Below are 18,507 nucleotides of genomic sequence, written 5' to 3'. Positions count from 1 at the left end.
AGATGGGCTTGCTTGTGTCTTCATGTCAACTGGCTTGTGGTTTTTCTGTTGTCAATAGTACTGAAAGTCTTGAGCTTTGGATTTTGGCTATAGAAATGCCTTCAAAGGGGTGTTGTGTATATTGCAAAAAAAAGAATCTAGAACAGAAGGTCCCTCACTTCTGCTTCACAATGTGAGATTGTCTGGCTGACCTGAGACTATGATCAGTTAATAAGGTTATCAGACTGGTGCTGATTTTAGGTGGCTCTTTTTCAAATCAAAGACAACTGAGTAGGCACACAGTGTCCAAGACCATAGTATGTCTCTACGGAAAAGGCAGACACATGCATTAACATTCCTTTAAGAAGTAGCTTTAGTAAGAAAGTTCTCCAATAGTGCACATATCATCTGAACTGAACAGTTCATAAAATAAAGTTCATTCTAAATCCATGTTAGAAACTTTACATTTGAAGGCAGAAAAATAAAAAGGAGAAATAAGAGTAAAAGCTGTAGGCCCCGGTGGTTCAGTGGATAGAGAGCATCATCCTGGTGTGCCAAAGTAAAGGGTTTGATCTCTGGTCAAAGCACAGATAAGAAGCAACCAGCCCTGGCTGGTTGGCTCAGTGGTAGAGCGTTGGCCTGGTGTGTGGAAGTCCCGGGTTCGATTCCTGGCCAGAACACACAGGAGAACCGCCCATCTGCTTCTCCACCCTTTCCCCTCTCCTTTTTCTCTATCTCTCTCTTCCTCTCCTGCAGCCAAGGCTCCATTGGAGCAAAGTTGGCCTGGCCGCTGAGGACGGCTCCATGGCCTCTGCCTCAGGTGCTGCTAGAATGGCCTGGTTGCAATGGAGCAACAGCCCAGATGGGCAGAGCATCGCCCCCTGGTGGGCATGCTGGCTGGATCCCAGTCAGGTGCATGCGGGAGTCTGCCTCTCTGCTGCTCACTTCAGAAAAATTTAAAAAAGAAAGAAAGAAAGAAAAAAAGCAGCAATGAGTGCACAACTAAGTGGAATGACTTAACAGAACAAGTTAATGATTCTCTCTCAAATCAATGAGAAAGTTAACAAAACAAACAAAAAAGTAAAACTATATTAGTAGTTGCATGGAAGATTAACTATTTCCTTGGTATGTTTGAGTTGGGTCCTTTTGAAAATTATATCTGTAGCCTGGGGAAGTTTCAGTATGAGGAAGAATCTTGTTGTACTGAAGAAACTATTACAGTAAAGGAGTTATAGCCAGGGCTTCTAGAAACTGCACAAAATTCAGTAGTAACTGAAACAGAATTCAGGTGGTAAAGGTGAGTCTGGAAAAGTACCATGCTTTCTGAACCAAACTTACCTCTGAATTATTTTTCTTTTCTTTTTTTTTAAATGAGAGGAAATAGTGAGGCCGACTCCCACCTGCACCCTGACTAGGATCCATTTGGCAACCCCACCTGGGGCCAATGGTTGAATCAACTAAGCTATTTTTAGCTGATATGCTGGCCGGCCCAAACCACCCTCAGTGCCTGGGGCCATGCTCAAACCAATTAAGCTGTGCAGACGAAGAGAGAAGGGGGAAAGGGAGGGGAGAAAAGAAATGGTCGCTTCTGTGTGCCTTGACTGGGAATTGAACCCGGGATATCCATAGGCTGGGCCGATGCTCTATCCACTGAGCCATAGGCCAGAGTCCGAATTATTTTTCTTAAATAGCTTTTAAAATAGGATGCAAACTCATATGCAGTAACATGCAGTTTAAAATTATTTATTTGACAAACTTCTGTGGTTTACATTTTGGCAGTTCATCAACTGCAAAAATGAGGAAATAATTCATGGGCCTAATGTTTTTGAAATAATATATAGTAGTTCCCAAAAATGTACATTCATATAGTTAGAAATGAACATATTTTAAGGAAGTTCAAGCTTATTCAAGCATTGTTTAATCTCACAAAATATATTAATATTATTGGGAATATTTGTATTATAAAATAACCTTCAATCTACCAAAGGATTCAACACTAAGCTATTTTCAAAGTTTTAATTATTTTTTTCCTGTCTAAAGAGGGGTTATGACTCATGCTGTACTCACACAGCTGCCTCTGTGCAACCACATGGATGAGAGGAGACACCAGAAGGGGGTGGGTAATTCTAGAAAGATGTGGGGCGGACAGTGGACAGCTGTGCCTTATAGAAGGCTTCAGAACAACAACAACCAGTTAGACACAAAGACACTTAAATATGAGGGTTCATCTGCATATACATTTTCTCCCCCTTAAAAACACTCATTCACGCTGGGTAACGTTATAATGGTGAATCTGTCCAAGGGCCTGAGAGAGTCCCTATACTTATTTTCTGAAACACTGGAATTCTCTTATGGAGAAATCTGCCAGTGAAGAAAAGAGGGAATTTAAAATATCCATAGTATTTAACTTAGATGACATACTTGCCAAGGCAATAATAGCAAACCAGTGTGTCCTCCATGTTTTGAGGCTATGAGAAGTTCTTGCAACAGGCTTTCCTTTTTAGCCAGAAAATACACACTGCCATTCCAGAAATGTGGAAGGCGGCAAGGCCCAGCTCCAGCCTTGGAGGGCCAGCATTCTGTCCAACCCTGCATCCCCCTCTTCATTCCTGACTTCCAGCTGGCTGCACTGCTAAGTAAAACATTCCAACTTACATTTCCAAGGTATTTAAAGAGTTGTTTTAAGAACAATATAATAAATGCTAATAACTAGAACTTAAAACGCCGTTCTAATTTTATTTCTATTTTTGGTTATTAAAATCGAAACAAAACCTACAAATACACAGTCCCAGTGTCTAACTAATCAACATTTCTTTGGCGATGTTAAGAGTAATGTGACTGCCATGCTAATTAATATATTTTATAAGAAGCCTAAAGTATTGAAACAGTAAAATAACTAGAAACATTAGAGAAGTTCATTAGAAAGAAACTGTTGTATGTTAAACCTTGTAAATCTTTTAAAAAGCTCTTCAGCAAATAAAAAATGTAATTGAGCAATTTCTCCTTATAATTGAAGTTACATGCCATTTGTTATAAAAGACAACTACTACAAAAGAAAAATTTTACAGAATGTAAACAAGAAAGTCCGAAGATAATTTTAATATGTTATGAAAACATTTTTAATTAACGGTAGTCTCGTTTTGATGGCAAAAAACAAAAGATACACAGAAATAGCACTGTCCATTAAATAAGTTGAATGAGGTGTTGGTAGCCCTGTAATCAAAGTAATCATTCTCCTCCTTTTAACTTTTATGCACCACATGGCAATTTATCAATTACATACACTAAATTTAAAAAAAAAACCTTCAATTTTGATAATTCGGGCAGAAAAGAAAATAGACGGGAAGATTCATATACACCAGATTAATTAGTCCTGTTAAAAGGCAGCTATAAAAATACACACCATCACAAGCTATACAACTTTAAAATCCTGTTAAGGGTGGAGAAAGCCTGGGATTTCTTAATGTATCTGAGAGCACTGTAAACCCACAGGTAGAAGCATCTTAAGAGCATTTCAGCATTCTGGCATATTCAGAGTTTCTAGTGTATAGTATCTCTCTAATACACAGAGAGAGCATTTCAGAAGGTGGCTACAGACAGGAGACCTCCGAGCGAGTTCTGTCGTCACACTTGGTCTCGCAGGCGGGCCAGTCTCTGGGACAGTTCATCCTGCTCGGCCGAGGCCACGCTGGTGCCCACGGAGCCGGTCTGCCCCTGCGGCAGCTCCATGTTGAGGTCCAGGCCAGCCTCGTCTGCCATTTCCTGGAGCAGCATATCCACTTGGTTCTGGGGAGTGGTCAGCGTCGTCGTGCTGCTCATCGTGTCTTCCATTTGCTGCGTCTGGACGTCCAGGGTCTCAAACTGGTGTTCGAATTTGTCCATCAAGGCAGAGATCTTCTCCAGATTCATGGTTTTCAACGTCGCATCCATCGACTTAACCACCCCCGCCATTGACTTGGTCACCTTGCCCATCGTCACCGCCGTCTGGACTCTGGCAGCCACCGCATCGACCCGCGCACTCATCCTCAAGAAATTCACCGCCTGGTTCTTCTGGCGGATGGCATTTTCAGCGTGTATCCTCGCAACTTCCATGTTGCCCTTCTGAATGGCCTTTTTAATTTTGGCCTTTTCGGCCTTCTCCTCCTTGTCGCATTTTTTGGCACTTCTGCTCAATTCTTTGGCCGCGAACTTCAGGTTGAACAGGTGTTTCTCCATGTTGGACATAGTCGGACGGGTCCTCGGGGCGGGCGGCCAGGGCGGAGACGCGCAGAGAAGATAAACAGAGAGCAAGGTCCGCTCCGGGTTGCCGCTCCTTTGTTTTGGTCCTACTTCCTGTTTTTGCTGCGCGGCGCAGGTGGTGACGTCATACCTCGGCGCCGGGAGGTGGGACCCGCGGGACTCACGGCACTGGGGGCGGGCCCGCGGGACTGGGCGGGTCAGAGACGCCCCGGGAGCCGCTTCGGCGGTACTCCGCCGACACTGCCCGGCGGAACCGGACGTCTGCTCTCCCGCTGAGCTCTGCCCCAGCTATTTCAGCGTTGGTAGAGTCACACAACCCCGTGTTCACACACACTTTTCGGCATACACGTACTGAAATGTGCAGGATGTGCCTAGCGCTGCGTGTAAAAGGTACCCAGCCTCTGAACTTGCAGTGCAGAGGGTGAAAGCGGCAGTCCACTAGGTCTGCGGGCTAAAGCAATCTTTAATTGCGTGAGTGACTTTCTTAGGGGATCCTGAAACCAGGGATTGTTAATACATTGAAAAACGAAACAAAACCAACGTGTGTCATTGACTTTCCCCTCCGTCTCACTACAATTTGCTCCGGAGTCCTGTAATATCTTTTTGTTAATTCACCAATGGGTGAAAATACATTCAAAACCACACCACCACATTTTTACCGTGGCTGGAAGTTCGGCTTATAGGTGAGTTGCCAGCAACTATCACCCACATAGCGTTCTGTGATGATTTTAGTTTTAACTCCCTCCCCCAACATTTGCTGACAGGATTCTATTTGATGTTTTATAAATATCCAAGGAACTTCACTCACATTTAAGTCTGACATGCTAAATTGTCATTTCAAATTATTCAGGCAGAGAACAGTGAAGTATTGGGACCCACACCCACTGACACATCAAAGCTGTCATTATGTATTACACGCTTTAAAGTTGCAGGCTTTTAAATGGCGAGCAGTGTGCCGTAGCTTTTTTTCTCTTAGAAAGATTCCCCAAATATAGCAATAACAAAATACAAGAAGGCCCAACTTGTCCTAATGAGCTAGGTTGAAAATGATTATTGAGAGCTAATTCTGTTTAATTTTAATCCAGGGTCTCACCATCCCTTTGTGTCTCCTGCGATAATTTGCCAAATGTCCTACATCAAAAACTAAAGGTGGGCTGGTGTCACAGGCCTTTTCTTAAAACACAGCTCTGATATCACTCTCTTGCTCAAAAACCTGGGCAGGGAGGCTGTCCTCTATGTGGAACAGTGAGTCCCCACCTCCCATCTCTTTTACTCCCTTATGCACCAGTTAAACCAGAATGAAGCTTGGAAGTTGAGCATCATTTGTGTCATTTGATCATGGTGGAGAATGAGAATTGATGTTCCTCCCTCTACTGCCTGGGTTTCCATCCCATTCATCACTGCCTATTGCCCCTCCTCAGAGCCACCTTTTCCACGAAGCCTCGCAGGACTCCCTTCCTCTGTGGAGCTGCTGTACTTTGCATTTTTTGCCACAGCACTCAGGGCAGGCTGTCTGCGGCGACGGGTCACCTATTATACTATGAACCAAGTGGAAGTAGAGAGCAGTCTTATTTCTTCCCCTCAATGGACAGCAAACACTCGACACACAGTAGGCACTGCATCCAATAGCCGGTAAGACTTTGCAGAACTGAACTGTGGTTGGCATGGGCTAGGTCTGGACATTACCCTCATCAGCAGCTTAGCCAAGATTACTTTTTTCCTTAAAGTAGAATTTTTTCTTTATATGAGACATTTCTAGAAACAGAATATAAAAAACCAATAAAGAGAAGAAATCTGTTTGAAGTGGGGCTAAAGGGCCTACACCCTCTTCTCTACTAAACCCTATCTTACCCCCCCCCCCTTTCTTTTGGGTCCCTGGCTTTCCTTGCAGTTAACCAACCAGTTCCTTAATGTTCCATGTTCCACAGTTCGCTTAATGTCAAATTCTCATTAGGCGAGAGTGTTTGTTATATAATCATGAGAAACTCGGATAAATTATGAGGATATGACAACATTTATTAAGTACTGATGTGCCAGGAATTGTCCTGGGCACTTCACTTGAATTCACTCAACTCATCCTCACAGACCTTATGAGACAGACACTATTAACACCTCCAATTTACAAGTGAGGAAACCAGAAGCACAGACAGGTAAGCAGCTGGCCTGTGACCACCCACCTGCTCAGTGTTAGAAATAAGGTTTCCATAGGTATAATGGACACCAGTCATAAAACAAGGGGAATCTGATAATTTAACAAGAATAAAAGGCCCATCATTTTTGTATTAAAAGAAGTAGACTTACCGGTTTTCTTCTGAGAAGACTGAGAAGTTGTATTGACTGCAAGGTCAATATGACCTGAGTAAGATTGCTAAAAGAAGTTAACAGTCCCTGAAGCTATTTTAATTGAATAATGGAATAATAGGTTTCCTCTCCAGGCTGGTCAGAGAATGAGGTGGAGTTCCAGGAGCTGTATTTTCAGAGACCAGGGCAGACTGAAATCCAGAAGAGAAGGCTGTCTTCCTGTCTGACAGCCGCCCCTCCGCTCTCTGACCCGGAGGCATTTGTTAAGGCCTTCTGTTGTTTTCTTACAGCCCCAGTTGTGTTCAGTATAATTTATAGCTAATAGCTCTCACTTTTACATTTTTAAGAGCAACCTTTCTTCTGAGTCCAATATATCCAACAGTATCATGACCCTGGAAAAGTTTGGGTGCAAGACACCTCCTCCAAATGACTGAACACTCAGTCCTCCCCCCCCCCAATCTGCTCATCCCTTATTACTAAACGGCACCTCCATTCACCTGGTTTCCAAGCCACATTCTTAGCAATAATCCTAGATGACCTCCTCCCCTATTTCTACATCCTATCTCTAACTTTTTCCATTCTTTACATTCCATCAAGGCTGAAACCCTGGGTCTGTTCAGATTAGCATGCTTTCTTTTTCATGTATCTAGCAAAGGGGGCTTGTTCTGGGTTTATGGAAGATTATCAAAGGAGATCTTGGTCCTATTACAATTCTGATAGCACACGAGAACTTCTTGGACTCAGTTCAGAGAGAGAGAGAGAGAGAGACTGTGTGTGTGTGTGTGTGTGTGTGTGTGTATGTGTGTGTGTGTGTGTGTGTGTGTGTGTATATATATATATATATATATATATATATATATATATATATATATAAAAGAATACAATTTCCAGTCACTGGAATAGTCATAACTTCTGCAATAACAAAGCTGTCTTACAACACTCTTAGTTCAAGTATAATGTTTTTTTAGGGATTGTCAGAAAATTTTGACTGAAGTGCAGACCTTTCTTGAAAGCCATAAGTCCAAGTCAAGCAAGTTAATTAGTACTTTTATTTTTTTTACATCCTTTCCACAAAATACACTGATAAAAAACGGTAGCATCCACTTTAAGAAAGAAATGGGTACCCTGGCCATTGGCTCAGTGGATAGAGTGTTGGCCTGGTGTATGGATATTCTGGGTTTGATTCCCAGTCCGGGCACACAGGAGAAGCGACCATCTGCTTCTCTTCCCCTCTCTCCCCCTTCTCTCTCTCTCTCTTTCCCTCCTGTAGCCAGTGGCTTGATTGGTTGATTTGAACATCAGGCCCAGGTGCTGAGATTAGCTTGGTTGGTAAGAGTGCATCAGCCTCAGGTGCTAATAATAGCTCATTTGATTCGAGCATCACTCCAAATGGGGGTTGCTGAGTGGATCCTGGTTAAGGTGCGTACGGGAGTCTATCTTACTCTCATCCTCTCAGGAACAAAAAAGAAAGAAAGAAAAAGAAAGAAATGGGCACTATCATACTCTGGTAATGAAGAGGTAAACTGTATAATTTTTTTCTTCCACTATTACTTTTATTAGCATTTATTTTATGCTGACTTTACTCCTGGGCCATAAATTTGTTTCTCCAATGTCTTTTGTGCAGCCTCCTGTTCTGGTTTAGGAACAATATGTTCTTTTTCAGAGAGGATCATCTCCATGTGGCAGGGAGAGCTCATGTGAGGGGCCACACACCTGTGAGCTCTGGAAGTTCTGCGCTGCTTGAGCAGAGGCTTTGTTCCCCTGGATGTGCTCAATGATCAGAGAATCTACATCTAAACCCTTCAGCATTACTCTCTGCATTTTGAAGCATGTGCAGCAAAATTTCAGCACTCTTTTTGGGCCACCAACCCTGTGTCCATCCCCACAGTTTGACTTGGGTACACCCACCAACTCCACTATTGTAACAATGGAATGGCACACACTGCTTCTGTAAAGTGATATCCTTCAGATACTTGGTTTTCAGATAAACTTAGCCTGGATGGGCTGGGCAGTTTCACAAGTGTTCTTAAAGTGGACAAAAAAAAAATTGAACCTCTTGATTTGTATGGTTTTGTGGGTTTTCTGGGCCAAGAGAATAGTGAATCATTCGCAGAGGTCACCTCTGGCCACTTTCAGGAAGAGTCAAATAACTTTTTTTTCCCCAAATAACTTTTGAATCAGTGATTTTCTATCTTAAAATGGGGAGAAAAAATATGCTATAATTTGGCACATATGGCCTATTCCTTTTCCTTCCTTCCTTTGAACTAATACAAAAGGTTAAAGTTGAGATATTTAAACAGGACATGTAGCTTGATTTCATTGGAAAAAATATTATGTACTAAATTTAAAGATACTAAAAAAAGGGAATAAATAGATATAAAAATAATGTTATTGTGTGTGTTAAAATATTGCTGGACTCTCACAGGTAGGTTTCTAGTGGTTGAAATGTGATACTTGTAATAATCTTTCAGAGCTCCTTCTCACTTGCTACAATTTGTATCTATGTGTATATTTATGCTGATTTGCTCAGTAGCAGTCTGTCCTTTTAGATCTTTCTATGGTGACATTTTGGTTCACAGTGTCACTCCTGGTACCAGTCAACCTCTGGGATATACAATAAATTTTGGTTGAAGGTATGAATGCAGCCAAAGGAAATGGCATGGGATACACACACACATACACACACACACACACACACACACACACACACACACACACACTTGGTGACCATTTCAAAAAATATGTTACATATATTACTGTGTGTAATATACATTATTTTTTCATATCACCCGTTTATATAGGAATACCGCTCTCATTTAAAACTCTGTGACTCCTCAAACCTTGTGAAATTGCAAAGTCATTGTTCCTCAAATTAGTTTAACATGATGTCAAGGTTTAAAAATGAAAACGAGTGGCCTGACCTGTTTTGGCACAGTGGATAAAGTGATGACCTGGAATGCTGAGGTCATTGGGTCAAAAGCCCAGTCTTGCCTGGTCAAGGCACATATATGAAAGTTGATGCTTCCTGCTCCTCCCCCTCTTCTCTCCCTTTCTCTTTTTCTCCCCCCTCTAAAATGAATAAAATCTTTAAAAAGAAAATGAAGACAAGAAAGAGGCAGAAGGAAATAGCTCATAAGTTGATGTCTGCACTCCTGTATGTGCAGGTTGGTAAACATGTGGGTTATTAGTCTTCATGGTGGTGGGGGCATGGACACTGTTAGGCGAACCCTTCCTTCCCTGTGTCCTGATGGTCTAATTGGGCATCTACTATTATACAAACATAGAAATTCTCCTGCTTCTCTGCACTGACCAACCTACCAATCTGAAGACAGGCTGAAAATTAAATCTAAACACTCCTGACTGTCTAAAGAGAGCCCAGGATTTCTCTTGGTGATGAATAAAAAAAAGACCACCTGTCCTAGCTGTTCACAGCAGGGGGCTCCACAGTCCTTCCCAGTCCTCCTTGTCAGAGAGATAGATCTGTATTTATTTATTTTTTAATCTTTATTTTTTTTTATTTTTATGAAGTGAGAAGTGGGGGAGAGGCAGACAGACAGACTCCCACATGGCTGGGATCCACCCAGCATGCCCACCAGGGGGCGATGCTCGACCCCTCTGGGATGTTGCTCTGCTGTAAGCTGAGCCATTCTAGCACCTGAGGCAGAGGCCATAGAGCCATCCTCAGCGCCCGGGCCAACTTTGCTCCAATGGAGCCTTGGCTGCAGGAGGGGAAGAGAGAGACAGAGAGGAAGGAGAGGGGGAGGGGTGGAGAAGCAGATGGGCGCTTCTCCTGTGTGCCCTGGCCGGGAATCGAACCCGGGACTCCCACATGCCGGGCCGATGCTCTACTGCTGAGCCAACCGGCCAGGGCCGATAGATCTGTATTTAGAAAAAAAAAGTCCACTGGCTGTAATTCTTTTTTAAAAAGTAGACTCTAAATATTAATTTTCCTGTTTAGGTTTTATTAAAGAATAACTCCAGGTTCTCTTTCATTCAGTCTTATTTTTTTGTTTGTTTGTTTTTTTGTTTGTTTGTTTTGTTTTTTTCCTGAAGCTGGAAACGGGGAGAGACAGACTCCCGCATGCGCCTGACCGGGATCCACCTGGCACGCCCATCAGGGGGCGATGCTCTGCCCCTCCGGGGCATCGCTCTGCCGTGACCAGAGCCACTCTAGCACCTGGGGCAGAGGCCAAGGAGCCATCCCCAGTGCCGGGGCCATCTTTGCTCCAATGGAGCCTTGGCTTCGGGAGGGGAAGAGAGAGACAAGAGAGGAAGGAGGGGGGGGTGGAGAAGCAAATGGGCGCTTCTCCTATGTGCCCTGGCCAGGAATCGAACCTGGGTCCCCCGCACGCCAGGCTGACGCTCTACCGCTGAGCCAACCGGCCAGGGCCTCATTCAGTCTTATTTTAAGATGATTTTTGAACTTTCTCACCAAAGAAAGCAACAGGAAAGCGGGAGGGAGCAGCAGCATGCCCTGGTCCTGAAGAGCCTCAGGCAAAGCCGTGTGATCACCTTGACCCAGACAGGCCAGCTTTCTCTTCAGGCCTCAGTTTCCTCATTTGTAAAATTGGAAAAGGGGGGATCTATGATCTAATAGTCTGGTGATAATGTCTTTATCAGGTCTTAGCACCAGGAGAAGCCACTCAAGTAAGATTAGATTAAAATGAAAAAACTGGCCCTGCACTGGTAGCTCAGTTGGTTAGAGTGTTGTCCCGACATGCCAAGGTGCAGGTTCAATCCCTGGTCAGGGCACACAGAAGAATCAACCAATGACTGCATAAATAAGTGGAACAACAAATCAATGTTTCTGTCTCTTTCTTCCTCTCTCTTTAAAAGTCAATCAATAAAATTTAAAAACAAATTTAAAACACTCTATATAGATTAATTCTAAAATTTACAACGAGGAAACACGTATTGTTTAAATTGTCATTTCCCCCATGCACTGTGTGTGGATGTTTGCAAATCCCATGAGGAACATGTGGAGTAGATTCAGCAAAACAGAGAAGGCTGCCTATTTCTAGATTACTCCTCCATTTACAGAATATTTAGTAGAAAGAAAAATCTACTCCTCTGGTGGGGTTCCTGTCTCCAAGGGAGAAAAAATATAAGCAGAAACTAAAGAACTATGGCAGGAGAACAGACTTGAGCTGTTCTATGGTCTTTGAGATACCCCAGGTATTAATCTTTCCAGTTACGGTTCTTCACCAGAAGTCTTTATTATGCTTTTATTTTCTTGGTAAGAAAAGTATATTCCCCTGCATTAAAGCGCCTGCACTGTCTAATAGCTTCCTGGCTGTCTGCCGGGAGATGAACGGGTCATCCTATAGACATGAGTCTGCATGGAAAGCCACTTCCCGAACTGCAAGCCTGGGTGCCAGGACGGGACTGCATGCTGGCCTGGCCAGCTAGGCTGCATCTGAGGCCCTCTGCAAAAATTCAAAAGCTAACTGTTCTCATGTGACATTTAAGAAAACTTGACCAGTAAGCTTATAATCCATAAATCAAAACCAGTTAATGTGCACACATGCCAGTAAGTTTTGTTGCACATTAAAACCCTCTCCGGCTCTCGTTTTGGAGTATCTTTGGTAAATAACAGAAACAGATGGCTGGAAGCTGGGAGCATCCCCAGGACTACGTTGGATCCATGTATCGAGTCTCAGGAAATAATGGTGGAGGAGAATGGCCTTTGTGTTTTTACTGTAGATCCTGGGAGCACGCGTGTGCTGCTCATACACTCATATCCTTAATCAATGTTGTATTTGGTCCGCTACAACAGTTGGTTTTTACATAGCATCACATTGCAGTTAAATTAAGCTTAAGGAGGTCAAGTGATTTGCAATACCCATTGTCATAGAACAGAGAGTACTAGTCCCAACAACCACATATTCTGAGAACTATTTAAAAATTCTCCCAATTGTAGTTTAACTCACACAATGTATATGAAGGCAGGAACCACTGGCCATTAATGCCCATTTAGGGATAAGCCCGGCAATTTCAAGAAGAACTGCAATTTAGTTTTTGCGCCAAAACATAAAATTTTGTTAGTTTACACTTGTATCTTTAATTAGGAAGCAAAATGGTATTAGAAATAAAATATAATTTAACTCAATGAATCTTACTAGAAATAATTTAACATTTCTATTTAGAATGTAAAAATGGAAACTCAGGGTTCTTGTGACTTTAATTAAATTTAGCTTTAAATCCTAGCTCTAAAAATTCTCTATCTATCTATCTATCTATCTATCTATCTATCTATCTATATCCCTATCTATAGATATCTAGATTTTTTCATCTTTATTTTTTTTTTATTTTTCCGAAGTGAGAAGCAGGGGAGAGGCAGATAGACAGACTCCCACATGGCTGGGATCCACCCAGCATGCCCACCAGGGGGCGATGCTCAACCCCTCTGGGGTGTTGCTCTGCTGTAAGCTGAGCCATTCTAGTGCCTGAGGCAGAGGCCATGGAGTCGTCCTCAGCGCCCGGGCCAACTTTGCTCCAATGGAGCCTTGGCTGCGGGAGGGGAAGAGAGAGACAGAGAGGAAGGAGAGGGGGAAGAGTGGAGAAGCAGATGGGCGCATCTCCTGTGTGCGCCCTATAGATACCCCTCAGAGACCTAGGGAGATAGCCACAACCCCCAAGGCAAGCAGAAAGACAGTAGCGGGGACCAGACCAATGATCACAAGGTCTGGACCTCTGGCAGGCTGAAGACAACTTCTTGACCTAAGTTAGTTTCTGCTCCTACAGCTCCTAAAGGAGCCCTGGTTACTTGCCAATGAAACCCAACAGAGGGACTCTGGAACAGACTTCAGAACTGTTTTCTCAAGACCTGGAAAAATGATTTATTAGTCTTACCTCACCTTCAACCAATCAGCTCCCAGAACAACCCTAAACCCCCTAACCTATGGTGTCTTGTGACTTTTGTCCTATATAACCTGTAACCTACAGGAGTTAATTATTGGGGAGTTCAGGCTTCTCAGCATTGGCTTCCCGTTCTCCTGGGTGGTGCCCTTCTGAGTGATTAGTGTTTGGTTCTGCTGGTGCTGGTGGCCGAACTCTTTCTGTTCAGCAACAAAATCCTGTAACAAAGTGGGAGAGTTCTTATCACTTCTACACTTCTATTATGTTCTATTACCTCATTCAGTTTGCTCTCCAAGACAGTGAACAGTTCAGGTCTAAAGGAGGACAAAAATAGACCTTTAGACATTTTGTAATTAAAAATAAATTTCCATTGATTTGAGAGGAGAGAGAGAGAAAGATAACAAAGTATCAACTAGATGTTTCACTTAGTTGTTCCATCTAGGTGTGCACTCATTGATTGAACCTACAACCTCTGGTGCACCAGGTCGATACTTTATCCACTGAACCACCAGGAAATGGTCCCAAAATAGATATTTTTAAAAGAAGTCTTAATTTTAAAATGTTTTTGAACTAAATTTTCAGATATGAGATATCTTAAGTAAAATATAATAAAATATGCATTTATTATTATTTTTTTTGTATTTTTTTTTTCTGAAGCTGGAAACGGGGAGACAGACAGACTCCCGCATGCGCCCAACCGGGATCCACCCGGCACGCCCACCAGGGGGCGATGCTCTGCCCATCCGGGGCGTCGCTCTGTCATGACCAGAGCCACTCTAGCGCCTAGGGCAGAGGCCAAGGAGCCATCCCCAATACCCCGGCCATCTTTTGCTCCAATGGAGCCTTGGCTGTGGGAGGGGAAGAGAGAGACAGAGAGAAAGGAGAGGGGGAGGGGTGGAGAAGCAAATGGGCGCTTCTACTGTGTGCCCTGGCCGGGAATCGAACCCGGGACTTCTGCACGCCAGGCCGACGCTCTACCACTGAGCCAACTGGCCAGGGCTGAAATATGCATTTAAAAATTATATTTGAAGGAGTTGGGCTAGAGACTTTCAGATTATGCCTGTATTCCACTGATATTTACTGAATTCCTGGCTTCAGGTCGAACAGTATAGGAGGTGGGTCAATCATTAGCACACGTGCTGCAGTTATGTTCCATAAAACAGCTATTTATTTCCCCAGTGTTTCTTCTCAGTGGGGCATCGAGGTGGTGTTGGCTGAGCTTTCCCGGTAACCTTGACAAGGGAGGCATTCTAGCAGATTTTTCTTTTCCAAGAACTGCCTTGGGACATGATTAACCATGTCTGAAATATAATTACTCCTAGCCAAGATTAACATCTGGAAAACAATACTTAATAGTAAATCTTAGTATACTGCAGGAAAAAGAAAATATTTTTAGGGGTTAAAAGAGAATTCGAAGCTTGCTGAATTTTAAATTACATAATGTGCAAAACTGCAAATTCTTACATGTCATTTACATGAAATAAAATAAGCAGACGAACACGGACAATGAACCATTCAGCGTGGTTCCTGGTCATTGGAAGCATTCTGGTATTTCCTCTCGGCAGAAGACCCCCACTGTGTGTTTGCCATAAGCATCATTTCAAAGCTTGCACCCCGTCATCCCCACGAGGAAGAATGTGGCGATCAAGGAGGAGAAAAGAGGTCTGAGAACGTTAGGATGAAAATGGCCTCTGACAAGGGGGGTCATGTGAGCTGCTCTATTTCAGAGACCAAATATACTGACTTGTTCAGATCACACCATGTGTCAGGGACAGAACTGGAATGAGAAATGAACCTTCAGATCGACCTTCACTTCACGCCAAGTTTCTTATTTGAAGAGATCTGCGATGTCATTAAGCATCTTCAACTGAGGATAATTTTTCCTTTCATGGAAAAGGGATCTATTAAGTCTTGTTGATTTTAGAAGATATATTTAGTCACTGCATAGATCTCAACAGAGAGAAAAAGTGATTTCCTTCATAGCAATTATTGCCTGCCTCAGGAATCTTTCTTTCCTTCTTCACAGAAATTACGCTTAACACTCCGGACTCACATTAATGTCAAGTAGAATAAAAAGCAATGTATGTTGTGCACTTAGTTGTCATATGGATAAAACTGTTAGTTCTATTTGTGTTTAGATTTCCCTAAAGAAATAGAATAAAGCTTGTATTTCAAAGGTAGCTTTGATATCATGGATTCCTATTATTATGCGATCAATGGAATTTGGTGTGAGAAGGAGAAAATTCTGAGATGTCCTAAGTTAAATAAGAGCAGGTCAGAGGGTGGAAAAAAAGAGACGAAAAGGGGTTAATCAGGCAACAACTATAGGCCAACTAACAAAACTGCTCACATTCCTGACTGTGTGTAGAAATTTCTGATTAACTTCTATTCCTGAGTATCTAAACAAGAGAACAGCCAGGTGCCATGGAACCTGGGAGCCTCCACTTCCGTTTTACACCGGAACTTTTCAACCTGCTGTCCACACCTAAGCTACCGAGCAAACCTCCCTCCTTGTTGACTCTGCTCCTATCCCAGAACTCTTCCTGCATCAGCTTCTCCCACTTCCTTTGTCTACAGCAATGTAAATTTCTTTCAGATGGGCTTGTACCTTTCTCCCTCCTACTTGGTGTATAAAAACACTCAACAACCCCAGCAGAGTGGACATGCATGCCTTTTCCACCTGGTACAGTTGCTGGTGGTTTAGACTTCATGTGTCAGGACCTGGTCTTTTCCTTTTTTCTTGCTAGCAATGGCCTAATAAATACTTTCTTTTAAAAAGACATTCAACCATGGAAGTTAAAAATTTTGTTTCACAGGTGTATGAAAGACATTCAATTCTAATCACTGACACACACATGATCTTTCCTTTCTTTCTTGAATGTTTTTGATATAAAATTATCAAAGGACAAAAACAAAGTGAAAATAAACAAAACATACCTCCAAATATACTAAAGGTCATACATGGCAAACTGATTGCTAACATCATACTCAACAGAGAAAAAAGCAAAAAGTGTTTTTCTTAAGATCAGGAACAAGACAAGGAAGAATGTCCACTTTTGCCTTTTATTCAGTACAGTATTGGAAGTGCTAGCCACAGCAATCAGACAAAAAGAAGAAATAAAAGGCATCCATATTGGAAAGGAAAAGGTAACATTGTCATTATCTACAGATCACACGATACTAAAAATAGAGAACCCTAAAGATTCCACCAAAAATATACTAGAACTAATAAATTCAATAAAGTAGCAGGATATAAATGAACTATCAGAAAGAGAAAATAAGAAAATGATCACATTTTAAATTGCATTAAAAATATACCTAGGAATGAATTTAACCAAGAAGGTAAAAGACCTGTACTCAGAAAATAAGACAGAGAAAAAAGAAATTAAAGATACAAATAAATGGAAGCATGTGTACTGAGCTCATGAATAGGACCAATTAAAATTATTAAACTGTCTATACTACCCAAAATACAATCTATAGATTCAATGCAATCCGCATCAAAATACCAATGGTGTTTTTCCTTCTTTCTTTTCTTTTTTTAAGGTGAGAAGAGGGGAGATAGTGAGACAGACTCCTCCTACATATGCCTCGACCCAGATCCACCTGGCAACCCTGTCTGGGGCCCGGTGCTTGAGTATCAAGCTCTCTTTAGCACCTGAGGCTGACACACTCAGACCAAATAAGCTATTCTCAGTGTCCAGGGCCATGCTTGAAACAATCAAGCCACTGGCTGTGAGAGGGGAAGAGGGAGAGAAGGGGGAAGGGAAGCAGATGGTTGTTTCTCTTGGGTGCCCTGACTGGGAATTGAACCGAGGACATCCATAGGCTGGGCTGACACTATCCACTGAGCCACCAGCCAGGGTCCCAATGGCGTTTTTCACAGAACTAGAACAAATAATCCAAAAATGTATATGGAACCACAAAAGACACCGAATAGCCACTGCAATCTTCAGAAAGAAGAACAAAGTTAGAGGTATCACAATACCTGATATCAAACTATACTACAAGGTTATAGTAATCAAAACAGCATGGTACTGGCATAAAAACAGACACGTAAATCAATGGAACAGAATGTAGAGCCCAAGAAGAATCCCACACCTATACTATCAATTAATATATGACAAAGGAGGCAAGAGCATACAATAGGGTAAAGTCAGTCTAGTCAATAAATGGTGTTGGCAAAACTGGACAGATACATGGAAAAAATTAAACTAGACCACCTTCTCACACCATGTACAAGTTAGACTCAAAGTGGATTAAAGACTTAAATGTAAGATTTGAAACCATTAAACTCTTAAAAGAAAACACAGGCATAAAATCTCAAACATCTCTCTCAGCATTGCTTTTTCTGGTGTGCCTCCTCAGGAAAGGGAAACAAACAGACAAACAAAAACCATAAACAAATGGGATTTTATCAAACTAAGAAGTTTTTGCACAGCAAAGGAAACAAGGAACAAAATGAATAGACAACCCATTGAAAAGGAGAAGATATTTACCAGTGACATCTGATAAGGGCTTAATATCTAAAATTTATATAAAAAAACCTCATACAGCTATACAATGGAATATCACTCAGCCATAAAAAAGAATAAAATCTTACCATTTACGACAAGTTGGATGGAACTAGAGGGTATTATGCTAAATGAAATAAGTCAGAAAAAGGTAAATATCATATGATTTCACTTATATGTAGTATCTAAAGAACAAACAAACAAAACAGAAACAACTCGTAGAGAACAAACTGATGGTTGGCAGATGGGAGAAGATATGGGGGCTGCATGTAAAAGGTGAAGGGATTAAGAAATACAAATTGGTAGTTACAAAATAGTCACGGAGACGTAAAGTAATGCACGAGGAATGTGGTCTATGATATTGTAATAACAATGTTTGGTGACAGGTGGGTACTTGAATTATCAGTGAGATCACTTCATAAATTATATAATTGTGTAACTACTCTGTTATATACCTGAAACTAATATAAAGTAATGATGAATGTCAACTGTAATTGAAAGATGAAATTAAAAAGTTAGCAAAGGGTATCTTTACTATCCCTAAATCCTATTTTTAAAGCTTTAAATATATTTCTTGATACCATGAACACATTCTCATAGTGTATGGGAGGAGGGA

General features: G+C 42.0%; 2 protein-coding genes across 5 annotated transcripts in view; both read right to left on the bottom strand.

The window, feature by feature from the left end:
* The window catches only part of GNAL (G protein subunit alpha L), a 199,474-nt gene that overhangs the window by 23,485 nt on the left and 157,482 nt on the right, over nt 1-18,507 (bottom strand). The gene's annotated exons all lie outside the window — the stretch shown is intronic.
* On the bottom strand, nt 2,696-4,327 carry CHMP1B (charged multivesicular body protein 1B). The gene has a single exon (XM_066247498.1). The coding sequence runs from the start codon at nt 4,201-4,203 to the stop codon at nt 3,604-3,606; it is 600 nt and encodes a 199-aa protein (XP_066103595.1). The 5' UTR covers nt 4,204-4,327; the 3' UTR covers nt 2,696-3,603.

This window comes from Saccopteryx bilineata, chromosome 11 (genome assembly GCF_036850765.1).
Source record: "Saccopteryx bilineata isolate mSacBil1 chromosome 11, mSacBil1_pri_phased_curated, whole genome shotgun sequence".
Lineage (NCBI taxonomy): Eukaryota > Metazoa > Chordata > Mammalia > Chiroptera > Emballonuridae > Saccopteryx > Saccopteryx bilineata.
This window is presented reverse-complemented; position numbering and strand designations above follow the sequence as displayed.